Genomic DNA, 21,161 nt, shown 5'->3' on the forward strand with positions numbered 1-21,161 from the left:
TAAATAATCATGCCCTATCAGTTGAAGAAGATGCAGATTAAGGGGGATTGGGGGCCTATTTATAGGGAAAAATAGGGGCCTGTTTGCAAGCAGGTGGGGCCCAAAAACAGGGGATTTCTCCCCTTTCTTACCTCCAAAATTAGGCCAGCCCTTGTTTCTGGCTGGTCCAAGGCTGCTTAAACACATCGAAACCTAGCCCTTCCTGCTCCATGCCGATCTCTTTGCTTATTTTGCCCTAACACTAGTGTCCCAACAGTATTCACACATTCATTTGAGGCGTGATGCATGTGACATTCTTTTGTTGAGTGTTTATGAATATGAGCATAAGAGATACACTTTGACATTGCTAGTTATGAACATGCCTTTTTGGTGAACATTTCAAGTTGCAACATAGACCAAACATGTGTGGTGATTAATGGGGAGCATCACTTTGCTGGAAATTGTGGAAGGCCAAAATGAAGGTGAATCAAGGGCCAGGAGACCAAGAGGTGCAAGTGGTTGGAGTAGAGCTTTAAAGGTGTTGGAGTAAATGGTTGGGTGAAGAGGTGAGGGACCTAACAAGATTCAAGTAAAAAATTGGGAAAATGTGTTTGGACAATGTGCACTTGGTTAGACTCAATGATCAGCCCGTGCATATAATAATGGGGCCCTTCCCTTCTGATTTTTGACTTGAGACTTGGGAGAACAGGACAACTAAGAGAGAGAGAGAGGAGAGATAGATTTGCAGGACTGAATGATGTTAAACACATACTTCCTCACTCATAAGAGTGGGTTCACACATAGGTAAGACCTTGATTCCCAACAATCTCTCCCTCAAGGGATACCTCATACTATGTCAAGGATAAATCTAGGCTAATGGTTTCTCATGCTAGTTTTCTTGGTCAAGGATAAATCACATGGCTCTAATTTCATAGGCTAGTTATGGGAAAGTACACATAGGATCAGGTCATAGTGTCACACACACAATTGAAAACAACACACAACTGAATAAAACACAAGACATATTTTGGACTTTAAAAAGTCCAGTCATCAACACAATAGTTGGTCTCTTGTTTGGAAGGTTCTGTCTCCTCAATGATATTGGCATCTTTCTTTTTTTGAGAGTAGTACTTTTCATTGTGGTTGTTTTTTCCACAATGTTTGCACAACTTATTTGAATAACAATCTTTCTTAGGATGATTATTTCTACCACAAATGGAATACTTTGTACCTTTGAAGTTGTTCTTTGTGAAGAAGGAGCTGTTCCCTTCTATTGCCTTGTTCTTGAATTTCTTCTCTTCTTCTTTGAAGGAGTTGATGACTCCTTCCAGGGTAAGGTTCCCATCTCAAGGGATTACCTCATACTGTGTCAAGGATAAATCTAGGCTCATGGTTTCTCATGCCAGTTTTCTTGTCAAGGATAAATCACATGGCTCTAGTTTCATAGGCTAGTTATGGAATTCCTTGGGTAAAGGAAACACAGAATCAGGTCACACACACAATTGAAAACAACACAACAATTGAAAACAACACACAATTGAATAGAACACAACACATATTTTGGACTTTAAAAAGCTTGTCATCAACACAGTAGTTGGTCTTTTGTGTGGAAGGTTCTATCTCCTCAATGATATTGGTATCTTCCTTTTTGTGAAAGCAATACTTTTCATTGTGGTTGTTTTTTTCACAATGTTTGCACGGCTTATTTGAATAGCAATCTTTCTCAGGATGATTGTTCCTACCACAAAGGGAGCACTTTGTACATTTGAAGTTCTTCTTTGTGAAGAAGGAGTTGTCCCCTTCTATTGCCTTGTTCTTGAACTTCTTCTCTTCTTCTTTGAAGGAGTTGATGACTCCTTCGAGGGTAAGGTTGGGAGATTTTTGAGTGTGCCGTAGGAATCTTTAGGCATTGACATTGACTTGATAAGAACAACTACGGCCACATCTTCTCCCACCTTGGCTTTAAGTGCAGCAAGCTAGCTCATCAGAGACTTCATCTTGTTCATATGAGCGTTGAAGCTATCATGTGACTGCAACATTAGGCCATAGAACTCTATTTGCAAAGCGACCTTAGAGTTCCAAGCTCTCTGGGCTTCACCTTTTGCTTCAAGCATCTTTTCCTCCACCTCAATGAAGGGCCAAAGCCCTTCTCTCATCAGACTAAATTTAAGCTTAGTCTGCTAGGTGTGAATTCTCTCTCCATTGAATTTTTCAATCAACATGCGGGAGGCCATGATATGGGAAGGGGGGTCTTAGCTTCTATAATGCTTGAGTCAATCCTTTTACAGAAAATTAGGGTTAGGTTTTTTTGAAATTAAGGTTTTCCAAAAATTAGGGCTTTTTGGAAAATGATACTATAGAGAGTTGTAGCAACACTCTAATGCTTGTAATGCACCTGATTGATGGACAGCTGCTGCTTAGCTTAAGCTTGGCTAAGCTTATGAAGAGACATGGATATGTGTGATGAGGCGGCTGTGGAGGGCACAACAGCAGCATCGTTCTACAACAGGCGGAGATATTGAGCAGCCAATGGGCTGACTAGTGGCGCGTGAGCGATAGCTGCAACACGTGGAGGAAGCAGCATAGCAGATGGTGATGATGACGGCGACCAATAGGTAGTAGCTTCAGCGATGGCGGGAGCAGCAGCATAGGTGAGGCTCTGATACCAATTTGAAGGTGTTTGTTGATGAGGGGAGAGAAGAGCAGCTATGGTGGCTTGTGTTGAAACATGGCTATGGCATTGGAGCAAAGAGAGAGAGAGAAGAGAGAGAAATACAATGCACAATATGTATGTATATACATATACATATATGTACATATATAGGTAGGGTTTGGGGGCCGCCACAACCCCCGACATGACAGTTATATATACACAAAATATCTAAATATTATTGATACCCCTCTAAGAGATGGTTCACACACGCATACTTCGTCACTCATAAGAGTGGGTTCACACACAAGCAAGACATTGATTCCCAACATTTTTGTGGTCTAAAAAGGGTGGCCGACTTGAATACGACTTGCTATTAAAATCCCTATAAAAGGGCAAGTCAAAGGTCATTCCAAGCATTCAAAGACAGAGATTGCAGAGCCAAGGCCAAGGGCAAGAGAGCCAAGAACAAAAGGGCATGCAGTCAAAACATGTGGATTAGCAGCCAAGTCTAGGTCAATCCTAGGTAGCATTTGTTGCTCGTTGAATTAGGGTTTGCGTTTTAGGAGTTGTAGGCCAAAATTAGGGTTTCCTTGTTTTGCATCAGTTCAGTCCTTGAACCAGCATTTTCAGCCCCGTTTTAGTTTGCATAAGAAATTATGGTTTGCGTTTTTAGGGTTTCAGACCATTTGTAACATGCGGAAGCTTCGGGGTAGATCGATAACTTCAATGCTTAGAAATCAGCAATTGTTCACGACGAGAATAACGCAAATCAGAAACTAAAAGTAGATGTGTAGTTGTGTAGAAAAGAGAGAGAGAGAGAGAGAGAGAGAGAGAGAGAGAGAGAGAGAAGAGGACACAATATTGGTTCCCGAATACACTCTGTAGGGCCCCCGCCACGAATGGTGTATTTGGTATTTGCTTCTATTAGAATGATGCAAATCAGAAATAAAAGACTGACTTGACCTGTTTTGGCTGAGATAAATCTCTGCCCTTGACCTTTAACCTTTACCCTTGCGTTAGCTTCTCCCTTGGCTGTCCAGGCCCTTGAGTTGCTGCAGCGCTTTGTGAAATATGAGATACCTCCATTGTTTTCTTGGCTGGGCTTTTATACCCTTCTCTAGCCTTGGTCGGCTAGCATCCTGAAGTCAGATTGCTGTGAAAAGCTCACGACCTGTTTTAATAAGCATTAAATGCTTATTTCGCCCATCGTTTCACACCTACAATGCTGTCCAGCCTGCGCTTATGCCTTGGCTGGGTGTCCAGGACTCCAGGCTGCTGGGCAGCCAAATGCAACTAGTGTGGGGCTGCCCCACACACAATCGACTGGCTGGGCAGGGCTTGGGACCCTGTCGGCTGCCTGGCCAGAGCCCCTAGGGCTGGCCGACAGCATGCCCAGCCCACACTAGGGCTGGTGGGCTCAGCATGGGGCCCTCCTGGCCCCTTGGGGTGGTTTTAAACCTCCCCCATGCCCACTACATGAACCTTAGGCTCGGCTCTAGGGTAGCCCTATGGGCTGGCCCCTATTCTACATGCAAACCTACATGGTCTACACAGCTGTCTGACATCTGGTTGCAGAGGGAGACTCACGGCGCGGACTGGCACTACTTCATGTGCAGGACAATGCACACCTGACCTCGGACGCATGGAGTGGAACCCTGGCTGACTCATCCCGGACTGGGCTCACATTGGACCAGTTTTCCACTCCAGGTCTTGCACCTTCTTGTTCAGATATGTTCACGTACGTGCGCTTCATGTTGTCTAGTCTCATACCAACAATGTCGAGTCTAGTGGTTTGAATCAAAGTCACATGTCCCTTCGGGTTCAAAGCATCGGCCACTGGATTGGCCTTTCCTGGAAGGTACTCAATCATACCACCAAATTGCTGGAATATCTAGCTCCAGCGGTGTTGTCGGTCACTCCACGTGCACTTTGCATTGTCTGAATCTAGCGTAATGCCTAATGGTCAGTGCGAACCTCAAAGTCACGGCCATAAAGGAAATGTTTCCAATGTTTCAAGGCCTGAATAACTGCGAGGAGTTCCCGATTGTAGACCGAGTAATTCTTTTCTGCATGCAGTTACTTACGAGACATGTAAGCTACTGGATGGCCATTCTGTTTTAATACACCTCCAATTGGGATGTTACTTGCACCGGTGATCACTTGAAACAGCTCGTCCCACGAGGCAAGCGCTAGACGAGGCGCTTCTGACAAAGCCACCTTGAGATTCTTGAATGCCTCCAATGTTCGTGGAGTCATTCAAATGCTTTTTAGTCCTGACACTCTTTAGCAGATCGGTGAGATCTGTCGAGAAGTCAGAAAACTTGTCTATGTGGGTGGAGTAAGCCTGGCATATACCCACAAAGGATCTGATGTCATAAGTAGTCTATGGTACTTTCCAATTGACAATCTCGGCCACCTTGGCCGGATCAAGTCGAATGCCTTCTGCACTAATTATATATCCAAGGTAATGAACCTCGAACAAATAAAATTCCGACTTCTTCTCATTGACGTAGAGCTCATTGCTTTCTTGCTCCACATCAATGTTATGCTGCTCAATAGTAGCTGAAAATACCAGTATGTCGTCCAGAAATATGAACACACACTTTCCAATCAATTCCCGGAACACTTGCATCATCATGCGGTTGAATGTGGCTGGGGCGTTCGTCAAGCCAAAAGGCATGACCACAAATTCATAGTGGGCTCGTTCCGTACGGAAGGTTATCTTGGGGATGTCCCTGGCCACCTGTTTGGATTTTCCCCCCTCCTATCGTATGATATAGCCTCTCAGTTATTTGTACTGTTATGTGTACTTTTTTGCACCTAGGGAGAGTCTCCCTAGCTGCCTTGATTGGCTCTCTGCTCTGCCTTCTTATGAGCAGGAGAGGGTTTTGTAGCCCAGTGGGCATTTTTTATAACTAATGAAAGGATCTTTTCTCGGAAAAAAAAAAAAAAGAGTTGTAGGGTCGAGTTTACCATTATACTTATTGAAGATTATTTTCTTGGGAAAATGACTTGAGGAAGCCGCTGGTGTCAGTCTTGCATCCAAAGCCGCAAGGTATTGTTCATGTTCCACGTGTCGATCTATCAGACCAGCCTAACCCCATCCAGTCCCGTGGGTTAGCCAACCGCCCAACCACTGAAGTGATGGGATCCCCATTGTATGCATCTGCAGTCGTCTTCACGTTGTCGAATCTCCATTGTATGCATCTGTAACTCAAGCATCGAACTCGGCTGCGGTCGTGACCCTTCAAAAGGGTCCCTTTGTGACGCCTCCGCTACGGCCGTCTTCCTCAAGCCGCCATAGCCTAGGCGTGGAGAAGAAGAGAGGGTGCAAGTCGGTTCACCTCCCAACCATATAATGACGAGTTAGGGTTTTTCGTTGGGTTTTATACCAAAACCCTGGCCTGTGTCCACACCTCCTAGCCCGGCCGCCGATCTTACTTAAGAGCCGTGCTAACTTAGATGTGTACACACATCGACCAAACCCTAACACCCATTAACCCCTGAACCCCGCTAGCACTAATAATACTCTCGAGACTCCGAAAGCTATTAACTTATGCTAGGGTTCGTCGACTTCCGTAGGACCATAGTCCTGACATTACTCCCCCCTTCGAAAAGAGTTTTCGTCCTCGAAAACAAAAGTGGGGAAACGTTTCCTCATCACACTAATGTTTTCCCAAGTGGAGCCTTCCTCTGGACGGTCCTTCCACTTGATAAGAGCTTGTTTCCGAACGTGGTGGCGAGTACGTAACATGTGGTAATCCAATACTCTTTCTGGTTCATGAGGCAGTATTGGAGGTTCCACATATTCTACCAAGAAAGAATCATCCACCGGCCTTTCATGACCCATAAGGCGTTTCCTCAACGGCTTACGTGAAAGATGGGATGAACCTTGGAATGTGCTGGTAACTCAAGTTTATAGGCTACTGGGCCCACCTTCTTGAGTATCTTAAACGGTCCACAAAATCGGGGCGACAATTTTGGTACGGGACCCGTTTTTAAACTGGTGGAGTTTTCTGGTACCTTCAGAAACACCCAATCACCTTCTTGAAAGTGAAGTGGCCTACGTTTCTGGTCCGCAAACTTCTTGTAACGATCTTGCGCTTGATGAACATTTAATCGTGCAAGACGCAACAATCCATATGGTCTTGGATAAAATCCTTAACCTGACTGATTTTCTCATTCGCCAGTCCCACCGACACTGGTGAACGTGGCTGAAAACCATACATCAACATGAAAGGGCTAAAGCCTGTCGAGACATGCTTTGCACTATTGTAAGCAAACTCAAGAATAGGCAAATAAGACTCCCAATCAGATTGTTTTTTGCTGACATATGCCCTAAGCATATCTTCCAGCACTTGATTAACCCGTTCAGTCTGACCATCTGTCTGCGGATGATCAGCTGTACTAAGGTTCAACATAGTACCCAGCTTACTGAATACTGCTCGCCAAAAATGGCTATTAAACTTGCGATCGCGATCACTGACAATATTGGACGGTAAGCCATAAAGTCGATAAACATTCTCCACGAAAAGGCGTCCCAATTCTGGAGTTGTAACTGTTTTCTTGGTAGGCACAAACCTACAAAGCTTGGTTAATCGATCCACGATTACCCAAATGGCATCATGTCCACGATTCGTTGTGGACAAGCCCGTTATAAAATCCATAGAGATACTTTCCCACTTTCCGTCGGGAATCTCTAATGGATGCAGTAACCCGCCAGCTTTAAGACGTTCTACTTTGTTCACTTGACACTTCTGACACTGCAGAACATAGTCAGTAACATCCTTGTGAAGTCCAGGCCAATAGAAATGCTTTCTTACGAGAGCATACGTTTTGCGAATGCCTGCATGACCTGCACTTGGACTATCATGACACTCAAAAAGAATTTGGCGCCTAGTGTCTAAGTCCAATGGAACACAAACTCTCCCCTTGTGGAGTAAGTATCTATCATCGATGGAAAAGTTTTTCCATTGCTGTAGTTCATCTTGTGATAAAGAAGAACCATGTGTGGAAGAACTGGGAACACTACCGTTTGAGTGAGAGGGACCCCTCATTTGAACATGATTCCACACCTTTGAGTATGTTGAATCCTGCTTGCATTTGCCTCGTAAAGATTCTAACAATTCGCTTTTCAACTCTGTGAATAGCAGCGAATTAATCTCCGGCATACGACTCAAAGCATCAGCTACAATATTGTAACGTCCTTTGCGATAGCGTAGCTTGCAATCATACTCCTGAAGGATCTCAGCCCATCTGGCCTTTCGACCCTGCAAATCTGTTTGGTTCATAAACCACTTTATGCTTTCGTGATAAAAAACAATCTCGAATTGCGCACCATATAAGTAATGTCGCCATTTTCGTAAGGCATATATGATGGCAAAGAGCTCACGCTCATAAGCTGAGTAGTTTTGTTGAGCACGATTGAGCTTCTTGCTCTCATAGGCAACAGGATGACCATCTTGAATGAGAACCGCACCCACTGCCTTAGCACTGGCATCCGTTTCAATCACAAATGGTCTTTGAGGATCCACAATTGCCAAGATGGGAGCCGTAGCCAAAGCAACTTTAAGCTTATCAAAGCTACGTTGTTGCTCCTCACACCATTGAAAGGTAATTGCCGCACCTTTCAATTGATCAGTCATGGGAGCGGCAATCTTTGCATAACCGTTCACATATTTGCGATAAAATCTTGCCATTCCCAAGAAGATTTGAAGTTCTTCCTTACTTCGAGGTGTTGGCCATCGCATAATAGCATCAACCTTACTAGCAGCCATAGCAATTCCGTCTGCAGAAATTACATGACCTAGGTATTGTATGCTATCCTTGAGAAATTCGCACTTACTTTCTTTCGCGTAAAGTGCATTCTCGCGTAGTAACTGAAAAACTTTTCGTAAGTGTTCCAAATGCTCTTCTAAAGTCGAACTATAGACCAAAATGTCATCAAGAAAGACAATGACAAATTTGCCTAAGTACGGCCTTAGTACGCTATCCATAAGCGTCATAAACGTTGCCGGGGCATTAGTAAGCCCAAACGGCATAACCAAAAACTCATAGTGTCCAAAGCGAGTCCGGAACGCAGTCTTGGTTATATCATCAGCGTTAATACGCACTTGATGATATCTTGAACGTAAATCAATTTTAGAAAAATACTTCGCACCTTTGAGTTGATCAAACAACTCATCTATCTTAGGTAGCGGGTATTTGTTCTTAATGGTTACCGCATTCAAGGAGCGATAATCCACACACATGCGCATGGATCCATCCTTTTTCTTCACCAAAAGAATGGGCGATGCCCATGGTGAAGCACTATGGCGAATGAAGCCCTTACTAAGGTAATCAGCAAGCTGACGTTCCACCAGCTGCTTCAGTCGCACTAAGCCTGTACGACGGCTTACTAATTGGTTTGGTGCCCGGAACAACATCAATGCGATGAGGCAAAGCTCGTTCGGGTGGCAAACCCTCTGGTAAATCATTAGGAAAAATATCTTTAAATTCTTGTAACAGTTGTTGCAAAGACAAAGCATTAACTGGTTGCTTAAGATTATTTAAAGAGATTTTAGAAGAAGGTAAAGAGAAAGAAGGCATCGCTGAGGAAGATTCATTTGAAGAAGAAACATCATGCACATCAAACCCACTAGTTTGTGACACACAATAACAAAAATAGACTTCTTCTATTTGATTACTATGCTCCAAAAAAGAGAGTTCGGCATTACATATGAGTGGTGTTGGGGGTACATCACGTTCCCCAATAAGTAAAACATGCTTACCATTGGCCTCAAACGTAAACGTATTATGTTCATAACTCCTTTTGAGTGATGACCCTAACCCATACAACCACTCCCGTCCTAAGATGACATCCGCACGAGACATATTCATCACTTGGAAGTCAAGAACCATATTGTGTTCTTGCACAAACACAGGCACTTGCCGTACTAGAGTATCCCACACATCGTGATCATCCCCCTGAATGGTGGACACCACATAACGATGAGAACTCTGTGTCTCCGGCAACTTTAATTTCTTAACTAATGCATAGTTCAAGAAATTGTGCGTGGCACTATCATCAATGAGAATACGTACTCGATGACCATAAATGGAGCCATGCATACGGACCAAATCATGTGGTCCAACTGTCTCTTGCCACATAGATGCAGTGAGATTACACTCATGCATCTCGGCAGTGTGCGAAACCTCTACCGCAGAATACTTAGGATCAGCATCCAAGGGAAGCGTTTGCACCATGTGTACAGCCTTCTCCTTGACCTTATCCTTATTCTTGCGAGGTAACTGTGGATAATTTTTCTTCTCATGATTACTACCTAAGCAATGATAACATAGTTTCTCCTTCTTGGCCCGTTCATAGTCTTGTGGAGACAACGGACCACTTGACCCTTTAGACTTCTTTGTGTTTTCAGTAGAATTGCTGGCAAGTTTACGCTTATTAGCATTAAATTGCGAGCCATTGAATTTGGCCGGTCTATCCATGCCCTTCTTATCCATGGTGTCATCAAAGATAAGGGCACTTTGGATAGCCGCTTCCAAAGTTTTAGGATACTGGGTTTTAACCTTTGCCTGATATTCTTTATCAAGGCCTCTAACAAACCCACGAACCTTTGAAAGTCATCCAAACCGTCTAGCTTGAGAATGACTTCACGGTATTTGGACACATACTGATTAAGTGTAAGACCTTCCATCTTGCACTTGTCCCAGGCTGTCCAACTCCGATCTTTCTCGTTTTGCGGTAAGAACTCCTTTTTAAAAGCTACCGCAAACTCCTCCCAAGTCTTAGGGCGAGTTTCAATAGGTAGACTCATCCACCACTTGTAGGCTTTACCTTCAAGTGTGAGACTCGTCTCAGTGACCATAACAACAGCGGGAGTGCGGCGTAAGCGATGCAAGTCCGTCCACTTGTGTAAAAATGTATGGACCGCATCCTTGTTACGATCGCGCTCCTCTCCCTTAAACACAGGCGGCTTCACGTTTTTCAACATAGCCCCTTCCTGTGTTGCAGATGGTGCAATAGATTCTACTGTAGGATTTGGAACAAGAGGAGGCATAACTATCGGAATAGGCCCTCCACTTGCCGCCGATCCACTTGCAAAACGTGCCGTAAATTCAGTAAAAAGTGTGCTCATGTTTGTGAGATTGGTATTGACATTTGTTATAGTGCGCTCAAGTGCAACTACCCTTGAAGTGAGACGCCCAAACTCTAACGTGTCTACCAAACCATAATCATCTATTGGACTCGCACCCCCTTCGGCATCGGTCATGTTGTCATCCCGATCAGGCGCAACGGCCTGTCGCGAATCACCCACACCACCACCCAAAGGGTGTGCCTCACTAACATCATGCATATCATTCTCAAAATCGAAGTGAACATGAGACGGTTCCGTTGAGGCCATGGTATGCACGTGCTTACAAATAGAGAACGGATTACCTTCAAAAGCGAACTCCAATTGAAGCGTCGTAGAAGAATTCCTCTTGCATGCACGGAAATCGAGAAGAAATCACCACTTGAGTCGTCAATCAACACATGCATGCAAAAAAGTGTGTTGCATGTAGCATGTCGTTGAAGATCCGTCCACCAAAAACTTCCAAACTTGGAGCATAGAAAACTCCTCTCACAAATTGAAAGAAGGAAAGTTGACGGTGAAAAGGTCACTTTCCTTGTAGTTTGTGTCCTCCCTTGAAAGAATAAGTAGAGTTCTTTTGAAGAGAAGAACAACACAAGTGAAAAGGTGAAGTGGCTAGCACACTTGTCTTGGAGCTTGAGGTGGTGGGTTCAAAATCCCACTCCTTGGATGGTGAAGCCTCCCCCTTGTGCCACTCAAGTAAGGGAGAATTCTCGCGCGCTCGCCAACGGCGCGCCAACGATCGCTCACCGATCGCCTTCTAGGACTGCCGGACTACCTTGGTCGCCACCTTAGGCGTCCGCTGTGGTGGCCGTCTGGTAGGGCCGTACGGACGACGGGTAGGCGGCGGAGACGCTCGCTGTGGGCTGTTCACGCAGGTGTGCGTAGGCTACGGCTGCGCGCGTGGAGGTCACCGTACGGGCGGCGGCTGCGCTCGTTTCTTTTGCTGCAGCGTCGAGCTCTTTCTCGTGCAGGTCACGCCTGCCGCCGCCGGCTCTGATACCAGTGTGACGCCTCCGCTCTACGGCTGCGTCTTCCTCAAGCCGCCATAGCCTAGGCGTGGAGAAGAAGAGAGGGTGGAAGTCGGTTCACCTCCCAACCATATAATGACGAGTTAGGGTTTCTCGTTGGGTTTTATACCAAAACCCTGGCCTGTGTCCACACCTCCTAGCCCGGCCGCCCATCTTACTTAAGAGCCGTGCTAACTTAGATGTGTACACACATCGACCAAACCCTAACACCCATTAACCCCTGAACCCCGCTAGCACTAATAATACTCTCGAGACTCCGAAAGCTATTAACTTATGCTAGGGTTCGTCGACTTCCGTAGGACCATAGTCCTGACATTTTGAGTGTGACACCTCCGCTACGGCTGTTCACGCAGGCGTGCGTAGGCTGCGGCTGCACGCGTGGAGGTCACCGTACGGGCGGCGGCTGCGCTCGTTTCTTTTGCTGCAGCGTCGAGCTCTTTCTCGTGCAGGTCACGCCTGCCGCCGCTGGCTCTGATACCAGTGTGACGCCTCCGCTACGGCTGCGTCTTCCTCAAGCCGCCATAGCCTAGGCGTGGAGAAGAAGAGAGGGTGGAAGTCGGTTCACCTCCCAACCATATAATGACGAGTTAGGGTTTCTCGTTGGGTTTTATACCAAAACCCTGGCCTGTGTCCACACCTCCTAGCCCGGCCGTCCATCTTACTTAAGAGCTGTGCTAACTTAGATGTGTACACACATCGACCAAACCCTAACATCCATTAACCCCTGAACCCCGCTAGCACTAATAATACTCTCGAGACTCCGAAAGCTATTAACTTATGCTAGGGTTCGTCGACTTCCGTAGGACCATAGTCCTGACACTGTTGAATGTCAGGACTATGGTCCTACGGAAGTCGACGAACCGTAGGACCATAGTCTTGACACCCTTTATAGAGGATTTGGAATCTGGGAAACGGAAGGAGAGCAAGGAGGAGATGGAAAAAGAGGAGCTGGAGAACGGGTGCGCTCTTCCAGAGCCAGTATCTGCGCCTTCTACTCTTCCAATTTGGTACCCTGTTCTGCGATTGCTCGCATCATCTTTTGGAACATCTCTAGTACACTCATGCCTGATGCCCTAGATGGACTGCCTGGTGCACTTCGGTCCCAAGGATCTTGTTCTCTCTCTCGTTGTCGTAGCTCGACATAGCAGGAAAATGCACTACCTTTCCAGAGCGCAATTTGACCATCCACTATGCGTGGGGGAGACTTCCGGTGGCTGAAAACCTACCGTCCTTCGAGGGACAGGAGTCACTCCGAAAGGGGTGGTCCATCGGAGTCTGGAAACCAACCACAAATGAGAAAAATTTTCTGGGCTTCTTTTCTTCTTTTTCTTGCTGAATCTTTACACTTGAAGTAGGCTCTGATACCACTGTAACATGTGGAAGCTTTGGAGTAGATCGGTAACTTCAATGCTCAGAAATCAGCAATCGTTCATGACAAGAATAACGCACAAAACTGAAAGTAGATGTGCAGAAAAATAAAAAAAATTATATATATATATATATATATATATATATATATATATATAGAGAGAGAGAGAGAGAGAGAGAGAGAGAGAGAGAGAGAGAGAGAGAGAGAGAGAGCTGTATTAACGTCTACTAGAAGCCGAACTCGACCTATGAGACAAATCAATATACAACTCTCAATGTCTTTTGGATGTCCAGAAAAAAAAGGACAAAATGAACATGAAATAAACTATGAAAGTACTGAGCTAGTGGGGGGGTGTGATGGATGGAGCACTACTGCTAGAGGCTCAGTATGCAACCTATATGCGCAGGGTATACAAGAATGCAATGCGGATCTATCTAGCTCCAACCAATACCATAATGGGGGTGTAATATTTGATACATAGGTGATGGCGAGGCAAAAATACATCGGAGCATGATCTCCAAGTGTGAGTGTAAGTGAGCTAGCCGCTCCTAGATATGGTGCTGATGTCGAGCCCGTATCTTTGTGATCTCCCTCTGATGTAGTCTGGGAGTCTGGTAGCCTGGTGCTCTCGGTCTTCGTCTGGCTCAGAGGTCCGTAGCGCGCTGAAGTGTAACCCCCTCCTGTGTCAGAATAGGCACTGGGATAGATCTCTGGAAGAAATCAGTAAGCTGGAGCTGTCGCCCACCTCTCCCTGTGGTATGAGTCCGTAGCAGTGTCTCTTTGTGGCGCTGTGTCTCTAGCAAGAACTGGCCAAATCTGCGCTGGTCTACGGACTCCATGATCTGGTGGAGTGAGGGGTGTCCATTGAAGATGGTGGTGTATCTCTCTCTAATGACACTATATGCTCTGCATCTGCATACATAATGTTCCTCACTCTCAACCTCCTCCTGGCATAGTCTGCATATCCTCTCTGCTCTGGGGATCCGTGTTGCCCTACTTGCCTCAATCTCAAGCTGGTGTGATGACACTCTGAGCTGGCCAATCACCACTCAAGCACTGTGAGGCATGTACACATCCATGTATCTAGGTCTCTGTATGAATCCATCCGCTGAGATACGCATAAACTGATCTCTGTAATATAGCATCTTCGGCGGTAGAGGCTGATTGGGTGTAATCCAAGTCTCTTGAGTGTATCACTGCCATAAATCCTGCCGAAGGACTCTGTTCCTCTCATTGTGAGAGAGCTGGATGTGTGGTGCATGTATATCATACTGGAAAGGTGGCAAGTGATCTATGTCAAGACCATGCTGAGTGAGCCACTGTATCATCTGTGAATACCATGATCTCCTATCTCCACTCTCTGCGAGCTGCGTGGAGGCCTCAAAAGCTCTATGTGAGAGTCGATTAGGGCCTAGCAGAAATGCAGACGGGCCAGCATAGCGAGCCAGCCCAGGCGGGAGAGAGGCGGGCGAACAACGAAGAGAGAGAGAGAGAGAGGGCGGCGAACAGCGAAGAGAGAGAGAGAGAGAGAGGGCGGCGAACAGCGAACAGCGAAGAGAGAGAGAGGCGGGAGAGAGGGCGGCGAGCAGGGGCGAACAGTGAAGCGAACAGAGAGAAAGAGAGAGAGGAGGGGCAGCGAAGAGAGAGGAGAAAGAAAGCAGGCAGGTTCGAAGGGAGAGAAAGAGGCGCAGGTTCAAAGAGGAGAGAGAGAGAGAGAGGGAGAAGAGGACACAATATTGGGTCCCGAATATCCTCTGTAGGGCCCCCAGCACGAATGGTGTGTTTACTTCTATTAGAATGATGCAAATCAGAAAATAAAAGACTGACTTGACCTGTTTTGGCTGAGATAAATCTCTGCCCTTGACCTTCAACCTTCACCCTCTTCTCCCTTGGCTGTCCGGACCCTTGAGTTGCTGCAGCACTTTGTGAAATATGAGATACCTCCATTGTTTTCTTGGCTGGGTTTTTATACCCTTCTCTAGCCCTGGTCGGCCAGCATCCTGAAGTCGGATTGCTGTGAAAAGCTCACGACCTGTTTTAATAAGCATTAAATGCTTTATTTGCCCATCGTTTCACACCTACAATGCTGTCCAGCCTGCGCTTATGCCCTGGCTGGGTGTCCAGGCTGCTGGGCAGCCAAATGCAACTAGTGTGGGGCTGCCCCACACACAACCGACTGCAGGGCTTGGGACCTGTCGGCTGCCTGGCCAGAGCCCCTAGGGCTGGCCGACAGCCTGCCCAGCCCACACCAGGGCTGGTGGGCTCAGTATGGGGCCCTCCTGGCCGCTTGGGGTGGTTCTAAACCTCTCCCATGCCCATTGCATGAGCCTTAGGCTCGGCTCTAGGGCAGCCCTGTGAGCTGGCCCCTATTCTACATGCAAACCTACATGGTCTACACAAATGTCTGACATCTGGTCGTAGATCAAACACAGAGAGCGACTGACATCATTCCAGAGGGAGACTCACAGCGCAGACTGGCAGTGCTTCATGTGTAGGACAATGCACACCTGACCTCGGACGCATGGAGTGGAACGCTGGGTGACTCGTCCCAGACTGGGCTCACATGGGACCAATTTTCCACTCCAAGTCCTGCACCTTCTTGTTCAAATATGTCCATGTGGCATCCAAGTGCAGGATGCACGTGACACCATTTTTGCATGTAGCATAGGTTGCATGTAGGACTTGCAAAGGTCTTAGCCTAGGTCTAACCTAAGTAAGAAATGGCTTCTTTCAGATATTCCCTCGACCAAGTCTTCATCTTGATAGATAGGTACAACTGGAAATACGAAGAGATAGACGCCCGCCATTGGTTGAGAGTTAAAGAGATTGGGGGAAAGGAGGTGGAGAGGTCCAAGCCCCTTGTGCCAAGTGGCACAGCTCACCATAATCAATGGTGGGCACCTCCTTTAAGTGTCCACACAATCATGAGGCCATGTGTGCGTGCCCAGGGTTTGGAATGGCCACACTTTTAACCTCGAGTCCTAGGCACTGGGGTAGTGGCCGATGTCCAATAAGTGTGAACTGCTAAGGTTGTAAAACCTTTACAATAATAAACAAGGGTTAAATCTATACTAACCACCTATTCAACTTTGTAGCTTAGTGTTAATTATTCATAAGTAATCATGCGTCCGCATAAGTATGCATGTCACACAAGCAAAATAACGTTACAAGGAATAATGAGCTCGAACATCATTTGGACATGGCCAAAGTAGCAAAAATTGGGGTGCCTTAGGCTACACAAAGGTGGGCAGAAGGGGTGCTGAAACTGCACCAGCTAGGAGTGAATGTTCTTGGGCACCGTCTCGTGAACAATACGCACGTCACACTTAATATGTAAAAGCCACTTTGCACATAACAACTTAATGATATATCATTGCACAAGATAATTTGCAAAATAGACAAGCACTGCACAGTACACCATCAGTGGGGCCACGAACGGGCCGACCCCGCCCCCCCCCCCCCTCTCAATACTGGAATATATTATTGGAGTATTTAAATCTGTACAAAGTTCCAAGGGCTTGCCAGCCAGATAATCCAATGCAATGCAAGTATGAAGACAAGTTACACAAACAAAAGTGTGTCGGAGTAGAATGTCGATGTAGGACATGTCGTAAGAGTCACTGTGAGTTGACCACCAATCTCATACACCTAGAGATGGATGAACATGAAACTGTCGTTCTGTGACCACGCACAAACAGGCGCTCTCGTACTTGAGCCTGGCTCATCCTCTTGCAGAGACTAGGGTTCAAATCCTCCAAATATGAGTTTACAAACAAGCACAAGCACACGACCAGGTTCAAGTGTACACTCCAGTACAGCACAACAGCAAGTACAAGGGTTGTTTCAGCAAATACAACCAATATGGGTGCTGGTACAGCAAATACAGAGGTGTACACAGCAAGTACGACAGCGGGTATAAGTGGTACAACAAGTACAGCAAGGTTTCCAGCAAGTACAATGACTAGTACAAGCAATATGGCAGGGACAGTAGGGTTTCCAGCAGGTACAGTAGGTAGTACAAGCAATACAGAAGGTACAGTAGGTAGTACAAGCGATACAGAAGGTACAAGCGATACAGAAGGTACAGTAGGTAGTACAAGCGGCATAGCAGGTACAGTAGGGTTCCCAGTAGTACAGCAGGTACAGTAGGGCTCCCAGCAGGTACAGTAGGGTTCCCAGTAGTACAGCAGGTACAGTAGGGCTCCCAGCAGGTACAGTAGATATAATATGGTTCACAGCAGCACAGCAGGTACAGTAGGGTTCCCAGCAGGTTCAGTAGGTAGAATAGGGTTTCCAGCAGGTACAGTAGGTAGAATAGGGTTCCCAGCAGGTGCAGCAAGTACAGGAGGTGCCGACAGCAAGTGCAGAGCAGGTACAGCAGGTAGAATAGGGTTCCCGGCAGATGCAGCAAGTACATTAGGTGCCCACAGCAAGTGCAGAGCAGGTACAGCAGGTACAGTAGGTGCCCACAGCAAGTGCACAGCAGGTATAGTAGTTATCCACTAGGGGAGCAGTTGACCAGCAGAAAAAGAGAGGAAGAGAGAGATGGTCGATTTTCAGCCAGGAAGGGGGAGAGTGATGGGTGCCAGCTTGCAGGAGACGAATGGGGGAGAGGAGGTGGAGCAGATTGGGGGAAAGGAGGTGGAGAGGTCCAAGCCCCTTGTGCCAAGTGGCACAACTCACCGTAATCAATGGCGGGCACCTCCTTTAAGTGTCCACACAATCATGAGGCCATGTGTGCGTGTCCAAGGTTTGGAATGGCCACTCTTTTAACCTCGAGTCCTGGGCATTGGGCTAGTGACCGATGCCCAACTTTAATAAGTGTGAACTGCTAAGGTTGTAAAACCTTTACAATAATAAACAAGGGTTAAATGAATACTTACCACCTTTTCACATGACACAAACCATGTCAAAATACAGGGAATTCACATTTCTCACTGGTGGCTGTCCCCTGCCCGTGGACTGGACATGTCAAAGCAGGCATTCGCACGAAATCAAGTCACGCAAAAACAGTTTCAAGCAGGCAGAGATGCATGCATATGCATTATGCAATGGATATATCTTCTGTTCCTGGAACCCGTAAAGAGCAGGTCTCCCCAAACACGAAACTGGCTCAATGGGAAGCCTAAATTGGGATCCCTGACAGTGGGTTCCACGTCTTGGCCACACTATAGGTGACATGAGGCTTGGCGCGAGTCCTGGCCTTAGTACAGGCGACACGAAGGTCCTTGGCCAAAATGGTGACACGAAGTTCCTTGGCACGAAATAGGGGAAGACCACTTGGGCGGCCAAATGGTGACAGGTGCCCACAAGGGTGCTCAATAATGCTACTGCTGATTGGTTGCATCCCATGAACCATTCCCTTTTCTTGGAGTGGAGAAACATTACTTCATTGTGTTCAAACTGTTAAAGGTGTTAACTATGCTTGGTACATCCTACCCAGATGTCAATAAAGAGATTGAGAGCGCTCCTGTATAAAAGTGTGCAGTTGTGCTATTGCTGTTGTGGTATGTTTTCTCCCTTGGGGCTACAACATAACACAATTTTCAACTTGATCCTGCTCACGCTTGTGTGCCTGCCTAAGGAATGCAACTAATCTGATGTTGTTGCATGCGAGATGGCATTGGGGTCTGCTTTTGTTTTCGTTTATTGCAGTTTTCAAAATGTTTCAGGGGGTTGCTGTTTGCATTTGGTTGGTATAACTATACAACTATGGCTGCATGCAACCTCACTTGGTCGTGTTTAAGCTGGACACAAAACTTTATAGTGCTAGCTAAGCTGAGTTTAACTCACTTGCTGAGTGGTAAGGGCTGGCTGTCCATGTAGAGGGGTAGCATCATGTGTCGGATTTTTTCTGCTAAACCATCAGCATTGGCATCATTTATGGGGCAATTCATATGTTGTGTGTAAAGATGCATCATTTCAATTATGTCAACCAATATTCATAACTAAAAACTCATGGACGAACATGTTTAATTGGATGGAGCTCTTGCATGATCCCATAAGAGGGCCAAGCTGGCTGATTTATGATATGTGATGGGAAGAATGCCCAGAATCCACTTTCCAATCATGATTGAATTAATCTGCCCTTAATAACTTTATAAGTATTTTTGAATGGCTATGTCTATTTTGACTTGAGGCCGCATTAAAGAGCTTTTTGGTTTTACTCAACAACTAGCATTGTCGTAATGCAGGATGGACGCATTTGGAAAGAAAGGTTGCACCTAAGTATGAAGAAACGAAGCGAATTGCCATTTATACGAGAAAATGAGATCCAAGAAATGCGCCAAAGGCGGCAGGACATACCACACCACCACCTTTTTCCTTCCCCAAATGTTGGTGAAGCTTTCACAAAGAGTTCACCTGTGTAGCCTTTTGGATCATGTAAAAAAGAGGGATTAACTCAATAGCTAGTGTTAGATTAAAAACTGCCCTCTAGTGTTTTTTTTTTTGGTTTTTGGGAACAAAACTGGCTAACTTATATATTTTTTCAATAAAGACCGATTGAGTTTGATGGTCATCCTTTTGAAAAAAAAAACTTTATTTTTGATAGTGTCAATAGCACAAGGATACTTTTTGCATTAGTCGGTGAATCTTAATAGTCAAAAAGTTACAAGAATATTCCTTGAAGTGATTTCCTATATTCTCCCAATCAACCATAAAATTTCTCCTTGATTCTCTCCATCATCAATGTGTTGTTGACATCATTGCTTACATCACTTCTTAAAGGGGTCATTCACACATACCCTCTTTCTTTGTATTCCCAACAAACCTCCCCTCAAAGCAAAAGGGGTGAGATGAGATGTTTATAATTTTTCATCTTCTGTTAAACAAAAAGTTAAGTAGAAGTTACGAAACCCCCATGTGAACATCCTTTAGCATAAGTGTTAACATCCTTCAACATAAGAAACCCCATGCGAACATCCTTTAGCATAAGTGTGAAAGAATGGAAGCCATATGGTAAGTAATGTTAGAGCATTGGAATAAATGAATGTGACATAGTCTTCACCAGTGTTACATATAAACATGTTTCATATCTCTTGAAAACGTACGAAATGTATGAAACACGTTTTTTTTCTAGCTCGATTTTAATAATACTCTAGACCATGTTGCTTTTGTTTCGTACATTTTTTTCGGGCATGTTTTCTAGAGGCGGTTCCATGCACATTTCTCGACGGTGCATGTATCAGCTGGCCAGCAATAGTGCGCCTATGATAGCCTTGTGTACTCCTTGGTGTCTTTGGGTCTTGTGGAGGTCTATTCGAGGGGTAAATTTTTTTTGTGTGCTTTATGTAAGTTTTCTCTGCAAAGCTCACAGGGAAGCACATTTTTTACTATATGTGCTCAATATTTCTTGCATATCTTCCTCCCTTTGCTCTATTGGGACCTAAGGCTACCTGTCTTGGGCAAGATAGGGTGAATTTGGAGCATTTTTACAAGGGCCAAGACTTCTCTGATATTCACAAAATGAGATTTCTTTATGTTATGTGTCGTACTTGCAAGGCTAAGAATCTACATTTATCCCCACCTTGTAGGATACCTCGAACAGGTGATTCTCTGTGAAACAATGTCACTTTCGAGTCTAGATATGGTGGCTTGGGCTCTCGAGAGTGGAAACACAACTTTTGTAGAGATAAGCACCATGGCAGTGTCACTAGGCTGAAGGCACATTTGTCACAAACAAAGGGTTTTGGCATTGGGCCATGTAAGCATGTGCCAAAATAAATCTATGATAGCCTAAAGGCTTAGAAGACCAAGCAGCTAGGTATCCCCCTTGAGAATATCCTCGATTTGGGTGAGCTTGAAGCACGTCAAAGTGTCTCCAAGTACTGCGCAGGCAAAATCTGAAGTCATTTCGCCCTCCGTTTTTGCATTCCAAGTACTGCGCAGGCAAAATCGTCCTACTGTGCAGATTTTCTGTCAAGATTAAAATCTGCAGGACAGGTGCCCATTCGTCTGTTTTGGGCTGTGCTACATAGCACAGGTCGATTTTA

At 45.7% G+C, this 21,161-nt stretch overlaps 1 protein-coding gene across 2 annotated transcripts in view; it reads left to right on the forward strand.

The window, feature by feature from the left end:
• Positions 1–19,679, forward strand: part of LOC147636015 (uncharacterized) — a 22,426-nt gene extending 2,747 nt beyond the window's left edge. For both annotated transcript variants that reach the window (XM_086801457.1, XM_086801455.1), the window contains exon 3: positions 19,362–19,679. In XM_086801457.1, coding sequence (XP_086657583.1) covers positions 19,362–19,538 — 177 coding nt within the window. In that variant the 3' untranslated portion in view covers positions 19,539–19,679. The remainder of the gene's footprint in view (positions 1–19,361) is intronic.
• The last annotated feature ends 1,482 nt before the right edge of the window (positions 19,680–21,161 follow it).

This window comes from Cibotium barometz, chromosome 8 (genome assembly GCF_041138505.1).
Source record: "Cibotium barometz isolate CiBa-2024 chromosome 8, ASM4113850v1, whole genome shotgun sequence".
Taxonomy (NCBI): Eukaryota; Viridiplantae; Streptophyta; class Polypodiopsida; order Cyatheales; family Cibotiaceae; genus Cibotium; species Cibotium barometz.